The following is a 19382-nucleotide window of genomic DNA, read 5'->3' on the forward strand; positions in this document are numbered from 1 at the left end:
CCCTCCCCTATTTAAATATTGGTTCTGCGTGGTAAAGGCAGACACCATTCAGGGTTTAACGCTAATTGATGCCAGAGACAGGGTCGGTGCTAATGCATCACAACAGAGGCTGAGACGCAGATCGTGTGTGTGTGTGTGTGTGTGTGTGTGTGTGTGCGCGCGCGCAAGACACGCACATCTATTCATAAGGACGGAAGGCGGCAATCTGCCAAGTCAACTCTAGTCCTGCCTTCTTATTGGCTACGGTGGAGACAAATTACAATCCTTATCCTGTAAGGCTCCCTTCAAACACAACTCTTATAACATGTGACAGAACGTTTATTTCACCCTTCTTTAAAAAAATGCAACGGATGGAAAAGTCGGAAAAGTCTACGTGTAAGAGTAAAAGGAGAGACGTTTCTCCGCCCAACACCTAAGTTGCACAGAAGAGGTCCAGGGCACGGCGATGCATTCTCCATGGCCCTTTGCCGACTAAGGCCAAGCAATTCCAGGGCCTCTGACCCTGGGGACCCCAGGCTGCTCACAGACGCGGCCCCTGAGAAGGGGGGGAGGCCTGGACCCCACGGGTCCCCCCGCAGCGGAGGCCCTAGGCTGAGGCCCACCAGGTGGTCAGCAGAGCTCCTCTGCTGCGGGGGCACCTGCCCGCGCCGCCGAGCCCTGCGCCACTGCCGGGCAGCACGGCGCTCGCCCCAGCCCTGTCTTCGAGCGCGGACCCGCTCAGCAGGTCGATGACACGTCCTGAGTGATGACACGCGAAGTGCCAGAAAGGGAGGGCTCGCTGCACACTGGAGCATCAGAGAGAAACATACAGGGCGCGCAACCGTGGAGCTGGCCGTCGCGGGAGGAGGGGCTTCGATGGGGGAGAAAAGGCAGCCCATCTAGTGGAGGGGCGGGGATGGGCGGGGATGGGCGGGGCTCAGGCGGCAGGGGGCAGTCATTAGGAGCAGCCGGCCAGGGCATCGGTCGGCACCGAGCCAGGACAGGCTGGGTCCGGCGCCGTTCCCCACGCGGGCGGCCCTCCCAGGCCCATCTGGAGCTGAACTCCAGGAGACGGGCCTGAACGGAGAGTCCTCAAGTCCACAGGAGCCTGTTAATCAGGAGTCGGGAAGATGCCCGGGTACGAGAGACAAGACCCGGGGGCTTCCGCTTCCCCTCTCCTGGGAGACCGTGCCCCGCGTCCAGGCTCATATGCGGCACCGGCTGTGCACCCGGGGAGCCCCGGTCCACCCAGGTGACGCCAGCGTCCTGCCTGAGGGTCCCGGGGCATCGTTGCCGCGGACGAGGCGGGAAGGGAGAGGCGGTGACGATGAGGAATCCCAGGCTTCCCTCTCGGGGGTCTGAGCTGAAGACAGGCAGGTGGGCAGAGCCGTCTCAAGGCCCAGCCCAGCCATGTCACCCCGGTCACCTTCCAGGCCTCTGCACAGGCCCAGATTCTGGTCACGGCAGCTGCAGGCACCCAGACCCCAGCAGGGAGCCTGCGAAGGCCCAGGCCTGACCCTGCAGACGCGCAGGCCTGAGATGGGTGACCGTGAGAGAAACTGGCTTTCAGGGAGTGGGGAGCTTGGGAGGAACGGGAAGGGCTGGATTCCGCTCGCCCCAAATATCAAACAGGCAGGATGCTGGGAGTTTGTGGGAATAACAGCGACCTCCCTGGGGGCCAGATGTGGCTCTGGAACCGGCGGCAAACACCCGGGCCCCGGCCGGCGTCCACACCTGGGGGGGCTGGGCTGCGGGGGACGGGGGAGGGGCGGAGGCTGCCGATCCCAGGCTCAAACCCTTCCAGCCGAGGAGAGGATGCTGCAGGGGTGCGAGGAGCGGCCGAGCCCCGCGTCCCGAGGCACACGTGCTGCAGCCGCGGGCAGGTCCACATCTGGCCGCACCAGAAACCGCGCCCCCCGTGACGCCCTCCCAGCCGGAGCCGTCCCAGCCCGAGGAGGAGGGGCAGGTGGTCGCACAGCCCGGAGGGCGGCCTCTCTGAAGGCCTCACTCAGTGAGGCTCTCACGACCCACGGCGACGCACAGGCCTGCCTGCCCCTCCTGAACAGGGTTTAACCACACTTTCTATTCCTCGAGCTTGGAATGAACCATCTGTCATTTGTGAGAGGCCTCTACGACTCTGGGTGTCCTGGGAGGTCCCAGTAGGGCAGCTCCATGTGACCCACGGAGAGTTCCAGAAGCGGTGGGCCCAGCTCGAGTCCTGGCTCTGCAACGGCCTTGCAGGGCAGGCTCAGGCTGGTGCCCAACCTCCAGGGCTCAGCCTTGTACCTGCTACATGTGGAAGCCGGCCTAGGTGGTCTCTGGGGGGTCTCTGAACAGAAGTCTCCCTTCGCACGTGCAGACCTTTCTCCCAGCCCTTGGCCCTGACGACGCCGTTCCCGTGGTTTCCGATTTAGCACGTGCCCGTGGAGGCCGGGCCTTGTCTGTGTCGTGTTCGTTTCTATCTTCCCACAGCCCCTCTGCCAGGCCTGGGACACAGCAGGTGCTTAGTCAATGCTTGTGGAGGTGCGCTGGGTCTGCTCAAGTCAAGGCGACACCACCTCTGGCTGACTTCCTCCTGGATCAGCCATCTGTACGGGCAGACGCTCGAGGGGACGGGGTCCCCGCTAAAAACATCTTCACTCTGCCTCCCGCACGTCAGAAATTCTACCGGCAGGCTTTCTGGGGGTCCAGAGCAGTTTTTGAGTTTTCGAAGCCCCCGTTAAAATGCAGATGAGCCGGTCAGAGCGCGCTGGCCTTGATGGCCCACTCCAGCGGGCGGGAAGGGAACCGAGAGCTGGGGACGGCCGGGAGGGTGAGGGCGGGCGTCTTGTATACCAGGCGGCAGGGTTGAGCGGAGGGAAGGGCCCGGGTGGGGAGGGGGCAGGACTCCCACCACGAGCCGCAGTCCTGGCCGAGCACCCAGGGACGGGCTGGGGCCGGTGCGGCGGGCTTTCCCAGAGCAGGCAGGTCCGGGGGGCCTGGGCTTGGGGAGGGTCCACATGGGGTCTGAGGCCTCACGGCAAGTATGAGACAGAGCTGGAGCTCAGCTGCTGTCGTCCTGAGGCCTGAGCCCATGACTTCCCGTGCCTCCCGTTTCCTGGAGCACAGAACAGGGGTTCCCTCTGGCGCCCGCGGGATTAAGTCCCGATGGTTCAGCGGAGCCCAGGAGGCCCTAGAGAAGCCGGCTCCAGCGTGCCTTCCCTTGGGACACAGCGCCAAAGGCCAGTAGCCGTCACACCTCCGAGCCCTTGCTCTGGCTGCACGTGATGCTTGGATAGCCGTCTCCCTGCCCTTTACTGCGGGAGTGAGGCGGGGGATAGACGGGCCCCAGGCTGGAGTCTGTCCCCTGTGGGGGGACAAGGGCAGAGAGGAGCTGAGCCCTGCCCGATAAAAGATAAAGAGACCACGTATTCCTCATTTCTGAGGTCAAGGAGACCCGCCCCGACTACACGTGTGCAGACAGGCCCCTCGGAGGTCAAAAGGGACGGGGCGCCACCCCACAGTAGGTGATGTCGACCTACCCATAGGCCTCTTCACTAGAATCCATCTTGGCTAAGAGATGTGCACGCACACATGGGAGGACCCTGAGATAAACCAAATAAGGGCTCAGAACCAGGCAGAGCAGGATGACTGGCTGAAGGCAACCCGGAAGAAACGCCCCATTTAAGAGATTCAAACCACCACGAGGGCGCAACTCTCTCTCTGAGTCCACCCGTGTGAGTCTATTCACACATATCCTTTTTCCTCCTAATCAACACTCTACTAGTTTCACAACTTTCCATCTCTTTGTGGGAATTCATTTCTATAAAGCCGATGGGCCAGGGCCTTGTCCCTGGCCACTGGTCTAGTGGCTAGAATTCAGGACTCTCACTGTTGCAACCTGACTTCAGTCTCTGGCCGGGGAACTGTAAGGCTGCTTCAGGCCGCCGCAGGCCGAGGCCACCCGAGATCAGGAGGACCATTCATCCTGTCACCTCCCACCTCCCTCTGGCCAGAGTCAGCTGTTCCCCTCCGCTGGCTTTGCACTAATGCGTGTAGAGCTCAGTGCACTAAATGGAAGCCCTTCAGGGTCTGGAATCTGTCCTGTTCACCTCAAGGGGCTCAGCACCCCAAGCCAGAGCTGGTCCTCTGCAGACAACAGAGCAAGTGGTGAGGAAAGGAACAAAGGCCAAGAGCTGTCTTGAAGAGGCCCCGCCGCCCTGTCCCCTCTGCCCGGGGAGCTGCAACACTCCTCTTAGGAAGGCGCCCTGTACAGCACTGAGTGCCCCCCCTCCCCTGAGTCCATCGTGCATGATGTGATCTGTTCCTTTAGGACGTTTTCTCTGATAGAAAACAGCCTCAAAATGCACTGCAGCCACCAGAGGGGAAATGCATTTGAATGACAGACTGTGTGACCCGCTGGAGGCTTCAGAACAGCCAGCTGAAATGTTGTGATCAATTCAGAGATGTGAATATGCCCAGTATGAGCGGCACTCAGTGTGGACACAAAGCCCACACTGTCTAGAATATACACGCAAATCCTTAGATTCCAAACAGCACTGGACCCGTGAAAGGCACAGATTGATCACCCTGCTAAGAGGAATCAAACCTGACAGACAGCCCGTTCAAATGGGTCAACGGCCTTGAAATTACAGGCAGTGTTTGCATTTTTAAACAAATTACAAAAAAAAAAAAGTTTACAGGTGAAACATTTCATTTGGGATGTAAATCTATATTTAAACGTAGTTCCTTTGCTCTGCTCACTCTGATTTAGTAAATCACTCGTAATTTTAATTACACTTCAATTGCCTGGCAGTTGACAGGCATTTATTTCCACAATGCATCATACTGACCACCTCCTGTTCAGGCTTCCTGGAATTAGTTTGTTCTGCTGGGGTCTGAAGGGGGACAGCTGACAGACACACATGCCAAGAGCCTTTGGGGCGGCTCTCGCCACTTCACAGAGCGCTCTAACCGCAACTGAGGGCTTGCAGCCCAGTGGCTAGAGGCGGGACGGCCGGGCTGACAGCCAGCGACTCGTCCACAGCCATGTATTCGGAGGCGATGAGGGGACATAGCCCTGAGCCGCTGCCTTCACGGAGAAGGAGCTCACCTAGTTACCGGGCAGCCAGACCCCAAACCCACAAACAAAGCACAAACCTGGCAGCATTCAGCGCAGCCCGAAGGACCTATCTGCGTTTGGTTGATCATGTTAGTGGAGGGTGGGAAACAGAAGTGCTTGGGACCTTGAATTTCCATTTGGAATGTTTCTCTCCTTCCATCAGAGACCCTGATGGAAGTCAGGGCTGTAGAGGTCTAACGGGCCTCGGATCAGAGACCTCGCAGTGACGTCAGAGGTCCCCTTTGACCTCCTGTTTTTATGGAGGAGGAAGCTGGGGCCAGAGAGGCCTCTGGGGGATCAGAGTCACGCAATGGCAGACTGGGGCCTGCAGACTGAGCCCAGGCCCTGGTCCTCTCCCGGGGCTCCCTGTCCCTTTCCGTCCCGCCCTTCCTTCCTGTGCCAGTGCGGTGCACCCGGCCAAGGTAAGCCCTCTCCACTCTCCAAGGCCACGTCCAGACCATGATCAGTGCTTGGTTCCCGCTGACTCTGGATGTGACTCCGGCATTATCTAGACGATTGTCACCAACCCGGAGGAAGACGCTCATGCCCACACAGCCCACTCTCTGGACCCCCAGCTCCCCGTGGCTCTGAACCCGGACCACGGCGCCCGCCCTCTGTCTGCCCTCCCACGGCCCGCTGGCTGTAGGCGCTGCCCCCGCCCAGGACGGCCGCCCGCATCCTGGACTCAGCAGCTTCCCTTGTTGGCCAGGTGCTGTGCCCAAGCTCATCACCGCCCCGGGCCCCTGCCCGTCGGTCTGTGTGCGTGCCCGGGCGGCCCAGCTCCAGCCCCGCTCCTGAATTAGCCCCCACGCCCTGGCTGGATCCCTCGCCCTCAGCTGGGCTCGCCCTCGGGCAGGGCAGCCTTCCTTGGCGGCTCTGCCCCTCGGTATTTCTGCCCTCAAGGCACCTCACTGTTAGCAAAAATGATCCAGAAGTGGAAACAAGGCAAAGAGAGGGCAGCAGGTCCTTTCAATGCTCTATTAGAGCACTGCTAACAGCTCACCAAGGACTATTTGATTATTTAGGAGAAGGTTCCTTGGTTTGGCTAAAGACTTGGAACTAAACAAGATACATGTCATCCCGTCGATGTTTTGTCTGGCTGGAAATAATTTCCGTACAAACGATAACCCAGTAGGACGTGAACCAGTCTTGCCACAGAAGCCTTGCCCTGTCTGCCTCCTTCTCCAAAGCTCAGTCCGTCTGTGCCCTGGGCACCCCCTTGCCGTCCTGCTGGGTCCCCTCAGTGCGCTGGCCACGAGGCCGTTACGCGGGCCGTGACAGTCCTGCATTTCCCGTCTCGAAGTCACACTCACCATTTCCCCGCACAGTGTGCGAGCCCGACTGGCGTGTCCCCTTTGTCCCACTCCACCCGGATCCGGGGCCCGGCAGGCGCCAGCTGACCACGCGGTCGCATGAACGGTTTTACCAAACACCGTGGGACTCTGGGGCCCTTACCTGCCACTGGATCAGAACAGACGAGGTGGTGTGTGGCGTCACAGAGACAGAGCTCGGAGGCTCTCCCGGAACTGAAATACGAGAAAGAAGAAGGCAAGGATTAGGCTGCTCGGCGGCCGCCTGGACCAGCTCCCTCCCGGTCCGGTCAGGAGGCAGGGCCGGGCCCAGCCCCCGAGAGCCGGGGAAAGCTGGCCAGCCGGCATCCAGCCTCCCTCTTCCCTGGGGATGCCCTTCCCCCACCCGCCAGCCTGTGTCCAGGAGAGAAGGAACCTAAACCTGGCCGGGCGCTCACAGCTCACGTCCCTGACCTTCCCCTCCAGGCGGACCCCCAAGACAGACTCGCGAGTCTGGACCTCTCCACGGGGAGCTGCTCGCACCAGAGGAGGTGCCCGGGGAGCCCCTGCGCTTCCCAGATCTCCGCGGGGGCCACCCCTCCCCCAGAGGTGGGGCATCATGTTTTTGAGGTACTCAGGTCAGAGCGACCTCTGAACAGGACAAATGATCAAGCCGGGCCACAGTGCCCTTGGCTGTAAACACGGACGTGACTGTCAGGGACGGAGGCTGACTGCCGGGGGCTGGAGGGACGTCTGCCCCGGTCTGGGTCTCGCTGGCGGCTCTGCTCTGCTCCCCGGGGGACGAGGTCGGTTTGACCCCTGCCCACAGCCCTGCCCCGCTCTCTGGAGTGGCTGCCATGCCCAGCAGGCCTTCCTGACACCCCTTCCCCACCTCTGCTCCCGCTGGGCCTGTGCGGCCCTGTCTCAGCAGACGGATCGGCCTCCTGACGGCTGCCCCACTGTGACAGCCTGACACCCGACACAGCTAAGGTTCAGAAGTAGGCTCTGAGCAGTCTATGATGGAGGAGTTCTCCGGCCCGCCCGCCCCGCCCCCAGGGTGTGTCTGGCACACCCTCCCGACGTGGCCCCGGGTCCCCCTGCTCCGTGAACCTCCCCTGCACCTGCCAGGCCTCCCCTCCCGCCCGGGGACAGCCCTCTACCCTGCGCCCTCCGACCTCCTGCTGCTCTATCTTAAGACCCTGATCCAGCTTTCCTGATCACCCGGGATTACAGTTACGGGGCGGTCTCAGTACCCTAAACACTGTTACAAGGAAACTTTATTAGCAAACCATCCACAGGCTCCCAAGCCCCTCCCCCAGCACAAGGCTGCCCACCCCGGAGTGAGTCAGTCTCTGCCGAGAGCCGGACTTTGAGACGATCCACGGCAAAGAGAAATCGCAAATCTCCCAAAAGGGAGATGACACGATAAACGCATCAAAAGGAGTGATCTGAATATGAAAGGGGTGAGAGAGGCCCTCTTCTGACTGAGCCCGTGAGGGGGCGTCCTGCTTCCAGAGTCCTTCTCAGAGACTCCCCCCGAAACCAGCGTGCTGCATTTTCTTTCTTCTAACCATCAGTGCTTAGCTGAAGTGGAACCTTGGTTGTGTTAAACGTAGGATTAAAGCGGGAGCCACAAAAGACCACCTCAGTTTCTCCAGGGCCAGGTCCCGCGCGTCCTCCCTGAAGTCGGGGCTGCGGACCCCCATGAGCTCGCGGGCACGTCCCGGTCAGGATCACCGGCGGGCCCTGGTGGCTTCTACTCTTGCAAATAGTCTCCGCGTGCCCCTGAAGAGCTAGAAGGGTCCCCGGAACCCCTTAGCTGGTCCTTCAGGTCCCTGGCGGCCTGGTGTTGGAGAAGCTGCCCTCCCAGGTTACAGAGAGAGCAGAGCCGAAGGTGGGGGGGTCCCGGGGAGAGCAGGCGGAGATGGGCTGGTTTGAGCCTCGGTCCCCTGCTGCGTTAACTGGGGGAGAGGGTGCGGGGGCAGGTCTGGGGATTATCATAAAGCACCGCTGGGCCGGCTCAGGGTTGGGGTCTGCAGTCCGGGACCAGAGCCCAGCATCGTTACGCAGCAGCATTCCTTTCCAACCCAAGCAGCTGCCTGTCCCCTGGGCGGACTTGAGGACACCGTCTCCCAGCTCCTCCGAGGCCGCTTTGATTATCAATTGCTAAACGAACTCACGACGGATCTTCGGGCCCAATTGCTCTGAGCAGGACAGGGCGGGTGAAAAGCCACCTGGAGCTGTTAGGGGGTCTCACTTCCATCCCTTTACCGTGCTTTTGTCAAGTGACAAAACTGGGTGGCTCGTGAATGAGAAAAACGGGGAAAACCTCTGAAAACACAGCTACCCCCCGACATCTATCTTCAATGACCCCATACGTTATTCAGTCTCAGGGATGCTAACGGATGGCCGGGGTTTGGAAGCCAGTCAAAGAACCCTCCTCCATTTGGAAGCCCCTGAAGTCTTGATTTCGGGCCCTGCGCTGTACAGGAGCCCCCAGCCTCTGCTGCTAATGGGATTCCACTGCCCGCGGCCACGCCCCCCGCGCCCCGGGGCGACCCCTTCCGGGCTCAGGACGGGAGTCGAGGAGCCCGGCTTCCGGGGCGCGCAGGCGGCCGCGGGAGGGGCCCCGTGCTCACCGTCCTGCAGCGTGGTCACCGCCTCTGTCTCTGCGCTGAAGTCGCTGTCCCCAACGTCATTGGTGGCCTTCAGGCGCAGCTTGTAGGAGGTGAAGGGCCTCAGCCTGGAACGCGGAAGAGACCCGTGACCCAGAGACCCCGGCCCGTCCGCGGCCCGGGCGGCGGCGAGGGGCGGGCGAGTCCCTCCGGCAGCGGTGAGCCGGCCGCCCGGGACCGTCTGCGGAGCAGCTCCCCGACACCCAGCCCGGGCCCACCGGCCGGTCTAGGGAGACAGGAGACTCCCGGGGCGGGGGGAGCCCAGAGCTCCCAGCAGGGGGATGGAGCTCTCGCCTAGGGCTGCTGGGGAGGGACTACACTGCCTGTAGTCAGGGACACCTGAGCGCGGCAAACCGCTGCTCCCTGAGCAGCTCGGAGAACTTCTCGGGAGGAGCCGGTCACGCGGGCGCAGGCACGGAGCGTCGGGGCGCGGCGAGAGGCGCTCGGCCGGCTCACCGCCTCCCTCAGGCCGAGCGCTCCTTCGCGGAGCGCCGGGCCAGCCGGCGCCTGGCTCCGGCGGCCGCCCGCGCCCCGCCCGCCCGCTCTGCTGGCTGAGCCAGACGGGGCGCACGCGCCGCGCTCGAGCAGCAGGACGCCGTCTAAGCCGCGGGCGGCTCCGCAGGGCAGAGCGGAGCGGACAGAGGCCCTCGCCCTCCGCCGGGCGCCTGGCCAGTGGCTGGGCCGGAGGTGGGGAGAGGGGCCTCGCCCTGAAGCAACACCGCCTCCCACCTCAAGTACGGCCAAGACGACGGTGGCTGTCCGTGTGAAAAGATGTCCCCCTCGGCCCACGGATGAGATTTTCGGGACATTAATGCCCTCCTTGGTGCCACCACTGCAGGCTTCCTCCCTCGCTTCCATCCTTCCATCCATCCCCGCACCCACCCAGACGGTCCGCGTGCCCAGCGCAGAGCCACGCTGGCGACTGAGGCTTCAGACAAACTCCGCAGGGTGGACGACACACAGACCTTCGCCCAGTCCCCCGGCGGCGCCTCCCTAGCTCAGCCCCGTTCAGCGCCCGGCTGGCTGGCCGGCCGCTGTCACCGCCCTTCGGGTTTTACCTCCACAGGAGCAGACGAGGGCCCCGCGTCCTCCCTTCCCTCCCAGCAGCGGCCGTGTCTCAGGCAGCGGCCCCGCTGTCCTCTCCGTTTCCCGGACCCGAAGATCCGAAGTGATTCTAGAAGCTCCCTCCCCGTCCCTCGAGTCCAAGCCATCTCCAAGTTTCCTCAACTCGGTCTAAGCACAGCCCTCCCCGCCTCAAACCGACCCTTCCCCTGGCTCTGATCCAGCCTGTAGAGCAGTGGTTTTCAAACTGAGCACTGAGGAACCCCTGAGACTCCAAGGAACCCTCTGGGCGTCCAGGGCCTCCGCTCCCCCCGCATCAACCAACAGCAGCTCCACTTCCATCTGGTCTGTAATTGGTTCTGGGTGACACTTTGTTTAGAGAAAGGATTCTGCTTTTTGAAACACTGACAACCATTTTTGGAAGCCATGATCAGAAAAGCTTCCTCTACCTCTGTTTTCAAATCGCCTCCTGCGTAAGACTGATGGCAGTGGTTCTCTGTGAGCTGACGCCTCAGGGGGTGCTCGTGCTTCACAGCCCCCAGAGCCGACTGCGCCCTGCCGCCTGCTAGTCCAGCCGCGCCCCGATCCCACAGCCAGGAAAAGCGGTGATGGGCAACCCTGTCTCGGCCCTGGCTTCAGTGGAGACGCTTCCAAAGTCCCACCCTGAAGGACGATCTGGTTTCGGGGCGACATCCTTTATTCAGTTAAAACGGACAAGTAAGTTCCCATCTGTCCCCAGCTTCCTAGGAGGGACCTCACGATGGTGGAGGTAACCACGTCCTTCCTCCCCCGGCCTCCGTCTCTCCCCATCTCCCCATCTGGGCTGACAGCAGCGCCCACACCGTGAGGCTGTCACTGGGGTGAGCTCAGGAGACGGGCGGAGGGGAGTCTGGCCCACAGCCAGCGCTCGGAGCAGAGAAGCGGTCGTTGCTCTTGCCCTGCAGGTGTCAGCTTCACCAGCCCCAGGCGATACCTGTCCCCAGCCCACTGTCCCCACACCCCGTTCATTTCCTCGTCTCCTCCGTCACAATTTGTAATTAACTGTTTCCTTGACGACTGTCTGTCTTATTTACAAGACTCAGGACTCCTTGGGGACAGGGACCAAGGCCTCATTATTGCCTTGTCCCAGCACCAGTGGCGGCGCCTGGCACCCAGGAGGCGCTCAGTGAATGCCTGCGTAAGGGATGAATGGCTGTGGTGACACTATCTGTCTCTGAAGTTTCTTGGGAGGCTTGAATAAGAGGACACATATCAGCACAGGTCCGGCACATGGTAGGTGCCCCGGAAATGACCCTTGTCTTTATCTGTAGCACTTTTATCATCTAGTACACTGCCATTTAGAGCACAGTGGTGCATATGATTTATTACGTTATATTCAGTACTTCACTGTTCTCTAATGATTTCGGAATCTGAGGCCAAAGGTCAAGCGCTCTGAAGACCACCCTTTCTTTCCTGACCTCTGGGGTCTCCAGGAGTCGGGGGCACAGCAGGGGAGCAGTAAAGGATGTCTGACGGCTGGATGACATCTGATGACAGGTCTGTGACAGACGGGCTGGGACGAGGAGACGGGGAAGCAGAGCTCCCGGCATCAGACCTGCGCTGTGCAGGCTGTCCCCCTTCACAGGCCCCATGACTGTCCCTGGGCGTCGCAGGGGACAGGAAGGCATCTGAGCTGCAGGACTTACCCTCTCAGTAGGAAGCCCTGCCAGGCGCCTGAAAACAGGCAAAGAGCGACTCGGAGGCCGTGAAGGGAGCGGCCATCGCCCTGGAGAGGTGACCACGGTTACCGTGTCCGCCTCCTGGTCTCCATCCTCTGCAGGCTCCTCATCGCTGCGGAGCTGCGCCTTTGGATTACTGGTCTACCTTCTACCCTGAGCACACGTCCTCATCGCCCCATCCATCCCAGCCCCTCGCTCCCTCCGGGCTCTGGGCACAACAGCACTTCATGACTACTTGATAAATGAGTAAGGAACAAGCCCTCCGGTTTCCCCCAGTTCTGTCCTCTGTTCACCCTTCCAGGCCTCCTTGAGCCTCTACTTTGGAGTCGGCCAAGCAGGAATTTAAATTCCGGCCCCGCCACTCCTAACTGGGGCACGCCGTTTAATTTCTCTGAGTCTCACTCAGTTCATCTATGAAAACAGAGGTAATGATACCCACGCTTCCAGGGGAAGTTAAATGACACAACCCACCTCATGAAGTCTGGCAATCGGTCACACAGTAGGCGCCTAATAAATGTTACTTTCTATTTCCTGTCTTCCCAGAGGCTGCCGGAGGGGGCAGGTTCAGAGGAACAGCAGGGCCCACGGTTACTGGACACACAGCCATCACCGGAGCCCACGCCATCACTGCTCTGTCCTAAAGGGACATCCAGAAGGTCCACGTGGCTCTGTGCTCAGAGCTCTTCTCTTCAGCTACGCCGCATTTCTATGGGATGCAACCATCAACCAGAAACCAGTGATGCTGAAATAGGTCCCTCAGACCCAACCCCTCCCAGTACCCTGGACCCACATTCACCAGAGGTAGGTTACAGGCACGAGATGTGGATCGTTAAACTTTTTGTTTTAAACTTCTGCTTAAACGTTTCATGTCTTTTTGGCCACTAGCCGACTTCACGCAACTGGCAAAAGTAAGATGTAAAAAGAATGTTTAAAAAAAGAAGGAGAATGTAGCTGTCAAGACTCTGAGGCAGGCGGGGAGCCGACGCGGTGGCAAGCGTACAAGACAGCGCTTGCCCGGGATCCTGCCCGCGACACGTTTTCTACTGATAGGGGACGAACCGTGTGTCCTGGTGCTGGCCCACTGGGAAACTGACAACAGTCTCTCCCGCACCAAATCAAACCGTGTGTCCTGAATCACGGACCTCTTCTCTCCAACGCGAAGTCCCAAGCACACCATGATGGTGTGTCCTCTCTTGAGGACAACACAGGTGTCCTCCTCTGTTGGAGGCTCCACGACAGGAGAGGCAGTTGGATTTTATTGCTCTTCTTTCTTTCACATGGTTACACGAGGAGGTGGGGTTATTTACGGCCGGGGGCACATTCTAACTAAGCCGGGCGCCCAGCGCACTGGAGTGTGCTGTACGAAGTAAGCCGGGCATCCTGGCCACGCTCGCCTGACCCCCAACCCCCGGGCGGCGCAGGAGATTCCTGGCCCGGGGGGCGTGTCCGCAGCAGAGTGCCTTCCTCTGCAGGGGGAGCCGTGCCTTGCGGGTCCCACGGCCGTCGTAAGGCTGGCGGGCTCCGCGGGGACAGGCTTTGACTATTCTGGGGGCCTTGTTACTTGGCCGTCCGTTCACTGCTGTCAGGCACTGAGGCAAACCTTCGACCCGGAGCTGAGAGGAACCACAGGATGGTTCCTCCAGCCCCGTGTTTCACTCCTCTAAGGCCCCATGGCCACTCAGGGGTAGACGGACTGCTGAGAGCTCGGGGTGTAGGTGATAAACACCGTTCGCTACATCTGGACCCGCGTAAATTAGCTGGGTGCTGGTTTGCATCCGTGAAGCTTTGAGCTACAGGCCCAGGGAATGTCCGAACCACAAAGGGATCCCCTCCCCCATTCAGAGAAGCTGAGCCCCCTTCGCTGCTTAAGACGCGTCTGCTGCCCCATGTCCTCATCTGCGCGACGGGAATGATAAAACGTCTGGTCTGTACCCCACAGGCCTCTCTCTCCACGTGGACGTCCCGTGGGACAACACGTGGGGATTGTTCTGGAACTGACGGAGGGCTGGGTGATGCCGAGACGGTGACGGTGGCGAGGACGGTGACAGCAGGGCAGACGGCGCGGGAGGCTTCGCCGCCAGGTCGCCGCGGGGAGCGTCGCGGGGTGCGCGTCCGCACCGGTGCCATTCCAGCCTCATCCTCCCACCGCGAGGAGGGCGTTACAGCTGCCGTGACTGCCACCGGTTTTCTAAACCCCCACTCGCCAGCAGACGGACCTGAACAAATGTCGCCTTTAAGTGGCAGGCGGTGACCTCGGCTCTTGCAGAAGCAGGCCGTGTGCACGGGGGCCGTCCATCCCTCATCTTCAGACAGAGCTGAGCACTTCTTGGATCATGGGGTGAGGGGTCACTGAGACCAGGTATATCACCTGGGGTCCCAGGAGGCCGCGGCTGTAAGTGCTGAGCCGCCTTCCTTCTTGGCCTGTGGCTGCCTCCGAAGGTGACCTCCAAAGGGGGCGCCGCTCCGTGCGCCAGAGCAGAGCTGCAGGAGCTGCTCATGTTCACCCCGCCAGGATGCAGGCTGGCCACACAGCCTCCGGGCGGGCACTGACAGTGGCCACCACCGCCCAGAGCCGACGGCACCCGCCGTGGGCACCAGCGTCACCCCCGTCGGCGCCGGCTCCTTGGACCAGGGCCGTGGTTCCCCTCTCCTTCAGCCCCGCTGCTGGCACATGTAGGAGAGAGTGACAGCGCCACGCTCCGACCCCAGCCCTGAGCTGCGCCTCCGGGGGTCTCTGAGGATGGCACAGCTCATGGTCTCTGCTCAGCGGACAGCAGACTGGTGGCCTTGCGAGGGGGAGGCCCACACGTGCTCCCTGCTGGCTGGGCAGGGCTGCAGGCAAGGTACCAAACCGACCTCTGACCCTGTTCCTCACCCGTGGAACTGGGACGGCAGTGCCCGGAGCTGTCGTGGGGACTCCAGGAGCAGGTGGACGTGAAGGAGGCGCGGTACCCGGCACGGGGCTCGTTCTGGACGATGAGAGGACCTTGGTCCGCCTAGGAAACCATGGTCCTGGCCTCCTCCGTCCTCCTAGGAGGTCCTGGCAAGGGTTCTAGCACCCACGGGGACAGTGGGGCCCACTGCTTAGGAGCCCCTCCCCAGCCCCGGAGCCTGAGCCTGGCAAAAGTGACAACGCCAGGGCCGGGCGGGAAGTACAGAGAAGATGCCAAGGCGTCTCCCCGGGCTGCCGCCAGCACCCTCCCAGGCGGGGGCTTCCACGCGGGCGGACGTGAGGACGCGGGGCCCGAGGCCACTTCGTAGACCTGCCCGTCTAGACTGTTCCATCTGTAGGATTCCGGCAGGTGACGTAACCCCTCCAGCCCTAGTCTCCTTCACCGTAAGGAGGGGGCGGCCGAGAGAAGAGGCCCAGGTGGGATCACGACACAGCGGGTCCAGCTGCGGCCGGCGGTGCAGGCCCCCCTCCTGCCCAGCAGTTCACCAAACAGCTGGCTCGGGGTGCGGGGCTCTGCCCCTGCCCCATCAGCCGTCACTAAGGAACGGCGGCCCCCAGGCGGCATCTGTCCACCTTGCTGACGCAGAGACAGCACAGAGAAGGGCCTGTGACACGGTGACAGGGGCAGGCTGGGCTGCCCTCCCCGCCGCCCCCCACTCCGTGCCTCTCGGGCACGGGGGAGCCTCAGTCCCACTCCCGGGCTCAGGGCCCCAGCGCCTGTTCATCTGTGCCTCGCCAGTCCCCGGGGCCTGGGGTGGGCAGACGATCTGTGCCGGGCTGCTCGGAAGGACTGGCGGGGAAGCGGCCCGGCTGGGCGTCTGGAAGCGGACGCGGGATGCGGGGACTACCGGGTCCCGGCGCGGGAGCGCTGACTAGAAGAGGAGACGTGGGCTTTCAGTGGCGCGTCTCCGCGTGCTGCACAGACTCCCTACTCAGTGGGCAGGAGCTGGCAGGGGAGCGCAGGGCCCCGTACCCCGGGGGAGGGTCCTCCTGGCCCTCTGGGTACCTTTCAACGGCACAGGCTGTGGCCTCGTGACTGACGGACGAGGAGTAGGTCTGCCACTGTCCCCGGGGCAGCTCGCGCAGCTGCACCGTGAAGTACCGGACGGGGGAGGCCCCGTCGCTGCCCGGGACCCACTGGAGCCACAGGCTGCGTGCGGTCACTTCCGCTTGGGGCACCAGGAGCTCCCTGGGGGGCGCCGGCCGCTCTGCAACCAAAAGAGGACAGATCAGGGACACGGGAGAGGCTCGCAGTGAAATTAAGCACGGGGCGGGGGGTGCACCGTGGCTGCCCAGAGAGTCGGCTGCGTGGGTTAGATGATCTGCAGACTGTTCCTGGTTCCGCAGGGATGTGAGGGTCTCTGACTTCGGCTGGGGCCCAGCTTGGATCTGACTGGAGACCCTTGCTTGCTCTTGGGATGTTCCATCCTCAGAGCAGAGAAAGACAGACAGACAGACAGACAGGAGGTGAACCCACCCATGCTCCCCGACGGCACCGCCACGTAAGGCATCTTGAATGACACCTGGGCGCCCCGAGCTTCTCCAGGCTCCTTTGGACTCTCTCCCGCTTTCTGATTTTGGGATGAATGCATCTTTAACACTGATCTCCTCTCCCTGGAAGTCGGCCTGGGCCTGAAACTGTAAAGGCATGTGGAGCAGGGGTGCCTGGGGGCTGTCCCTGGCCACTCCGTGCCTGCAGGGGTGGGGACTGGAATGCGGGCAGCGGGGCCGGGGCCTGGCTTCTGAGTGGGGGTCGTCTGCCCGTCGCCCTGTCTCCTCACCCCGTTGATTTCAACAGAGAAGCTCCGCAGAGGGAGGAATCTTTCTTTAACTGTTTATCATGAAGAGCATCGATTCCGATTAGCAGGTGTGGCGGGAAATAAAGCAGCAGTGATTGCCGGCCCCAGGTGATGGGCTGCCAGGGGCCCTGGCATCAAACTTAATCGGCATCCTTTGCTGAAGCACACCCTTCGCCGGGCGGTTTCTTCTTGCCCCGAGCGGCCTGAGTCCTGTCCCTGCTTCTCAGGCCCCTCCCGGACCCACTGGAAGGGCCAAAGCTCTCCTGGGCCCCCTCTCCCTGAGCCACGTGGACCGAGGCCCTGGAGGCCCTGGCGGGGCAGGTGTTCCAGCCGCGGGACGGGGCGCAGGCGGGGGCACGTGGTGGGCAGGGGACAGGGCTGCCTCCTTAAGGGAGTTCATGTCAGTACTTGCACTCGGGTTTGGTTGAAGTCACATCAAACTGTGAGCAAAACTCTTTCCCCCTCCTTCAGAGGGGCTGCATGGAGTCTAAGGAGGATGGCCAGAAACAAGGCCTGCGGCCCTGAGCTGCCTGGGGGAGAAACTCAGCCCTGGCTGCTCCCCGCACACTGAAAGTGCTGGCCTGACCGAGTTCCGGTGGTGGGAACCTGCAGGAAGCTCTGGTATCCCTGGGGAGGGGGAGGGGGGGAGGAGGGGGAGGGGGGAGGGGAGGAGGAGAGCGCTCTATCTTTGAACCTGGGAGGATCAGGCCTGAGAGCCCAGCCTGGGGCGAGTGTCAGGCTGTGAGACCCGCTGTGCGTCCAGCTCCAGGTAGGCTCAGTGGTGCTTAAAGGACGCGCAGTTCGCCCAGCCGCCCTCCCCAGGCACGCGGGACCTCCCCTCCCCCGGCCCGGCAGGGAACTGGGCCTCCCGGTCGGTCTTACCTCTCTTCTCGGTGGTGATGACGGTGGCCTCCAGCGGCGCCCCCCAGCCCTGCCTGGTCTTGGCCGACAGCCGGAAGACGTACGCGGCCTCGGGGGCCAGCTCAGTGGCCGTGAACTGCCTCACGGTGGCGCCGACCTCCACGGTGGTGAACGTGTTAGGGCTGCTGCTGGCCAGGCGGTAGGCGATCTGGTACCCTGGGGGGGCACAAGGGCTGCTGGTCAGCTGTGCCCTCACTCACGGGGACGCCCCCAGTCCCGCCACCCGGGAAACCCTACAGAGCCACGTGTTTCCGCGCCGTTTCCCTGTCCCAGGCCAGCGTCTGAGCTGCAGGCTGGGGCTCCTGGGAGACAAGCCAGGCCCAGTGATGAAGGGAGGGCCTCGGGGCGCCAGGCCCCTCTTCCTCCTTCACGGACTAGACGTGAAAACAGCTTCCTCTTCCCTGTGGTCCTCGGCGCCCGGAGGACCCGGGGAGCAGCGCGGAGGGTGGGTGCTTTCTCTGTCCCTGCCCCCGCCCGCCTTCCAGTGGCCCTGCCCTCCACCCCCAGGGGCCTTCTTGCCTGGAGCGCCCTTCTCCCTGGAGCAGGCTGCCCCGGAGGCTCTCACACCTGTGCTCAGACCACGTCTGTCTGTCTGTCTGTCTGCACACCCCGCTTCCTCTCGCCAGCCCAGCGCTCCCGGCCCTCCCAGAAGCCCCACCCCTGCGGCTCTGAGCAGGGGGCTCCCCCGAAACAGCTCGCCCCACTGTCGAGGAAGCAGAAGGGAGTACATCAGCTCGGGGCAGCCCCCGGCTCTGACCGTCTCTCAAAGTCCCCTGATCATCAAGGCTTCGTGGTTGATCGGACTTCATTAAGGACCAGACCTCCCCCACCAGGCCCTGCTGGGGCCCCTCTGCCCGCTTCTGAAGAGGCAGAGCGGACTTGCAGACCCGGCCCGAGCCTCCTGGGCTCCCAGACAACTGCGGTCCAGCCGCTGAGTCCTGCGCTAAGACCAGAAGTGGCGGTGCCGTGACTTCCACACCGCTAATGACAGCCAAGCCACTCAGTTCAACAGGGACCCTCAGGGGACCAGGCCAGCAGCGCTGAACCCAGCTCTGCCTTCGCAGGGCGTCCCGTGGGTGGCCCCTGTGGAGATGGGCTGCTGGCCCTCGGGACAGGCCCCCCCGGGCCTCAAGCGGCTTGCGTCTCCGTGGAGGTCTGCGTGGAGCAGTCTCCGTGGCCTCCCTGCTCTGGGTGGGCGTCTCTGCTCCTTCGGGCATCTCCTTGGCCTCCCTCGGCCCTCCCACTCACACCGCCTTCGGCCCCACCAGTGGCCAAGCTGCCTGGCGCCTGCCCACCTGCGTAAGGAGCCTCGGCCCGCCCGCCACGTGGGGGGCCAGGAGGATGGTCCCGTGGGGTCAGACGCAGAGTGGGCCCTAGCGCTCAGCCCCTGACCGCTGCGGGTCACTACCACGGCCACGCAGACGGGGGCCGGCAGCCCAGCCCCGTCCACGGTGGCCACCGTCACGGTGTGTCTGCAGGGCCCTGGACAGGCTCTTACAGCCCTGTTCTGCCTCAGATGGTCTTCCTCCCCGCCGTGGCGGCCCGCTGTCCCGGGGTGTCCGGCCGGACACCTGTCCCTTCCCATCCACTGACCGACGACCTCCCCAGCACCTCCCTCGCCCCTGCCTGGTCCTCGGGGAGGGGCGTCTGGAGTTCGGGTGCATCGGGCGCCCAAGCCCAAGCCCTGAGGCTCCCGGACACCTGGCGTCCTGAAAACGAGGGCAACGTGGCCGGTGTGGTCACCGCAGCAGAGCCGTCCTGCTGCGCCTGCCGGTCCTCGCCTCCTGAGCCGCCGGTGGTCCCGCAGGGAGCAGCACAGCTCAGAGAGGTACGCAGTCTGCCTGAGGTCACACAGAAAGTCACCAGCGGAGCCGGCCTGAGCCCT

The 19382-nt window shown here is 62.6% G+C and overlaps 1 protein-coding gene across 1 annotated transcript in view; it reads right to left on the bottom strand.

Annotated features, from left to right (window-relative positions):
* The window catches only part of SDK1 (sidekick cell adhesion molecule 1), a 538268-nt gene that overhangs the window by 61649 nt on the left and 457237 nt on the right, over window positions 1-19382 (bottom strand). Inside the window, exons 28-31 of the mRNA XM_024119146.1 lie at window positions 17459-17653; window positions 15784-15985; window positions 9009-9112; window positions 6536-6606 (exon numbers count right to left, since the gene is read on the bottom strand). Of these exons, the coding sequence (XP_023974914.1) occupies window positions 6536-6606; window positions 9009-9112; window positions 15784-15985; window positions 17459-17653 (572 nt within the window). The remainder of the gene's footprint in view (window positions 1-6535; window positions 6607-9008; window positions 9113-15783; window positions 15986-17458; window positions 17654-19382) is intronic.

The sequence above is a fragment of the Physeter macrocephalus genome, chromosome 14 (assembly GCF_002837175.3).
Source record: "Physeter macrocephalus isolate SW-GA chromosome 14, ASM283717v5, whole genome shotgun sequence".
Classification (NCBI taxonomy): Eukaryota; Metazoa; Chordata; class Mammalia; order Artiodactyla; family Physeteridae; genus Physeter; species Physeter macrocephalus.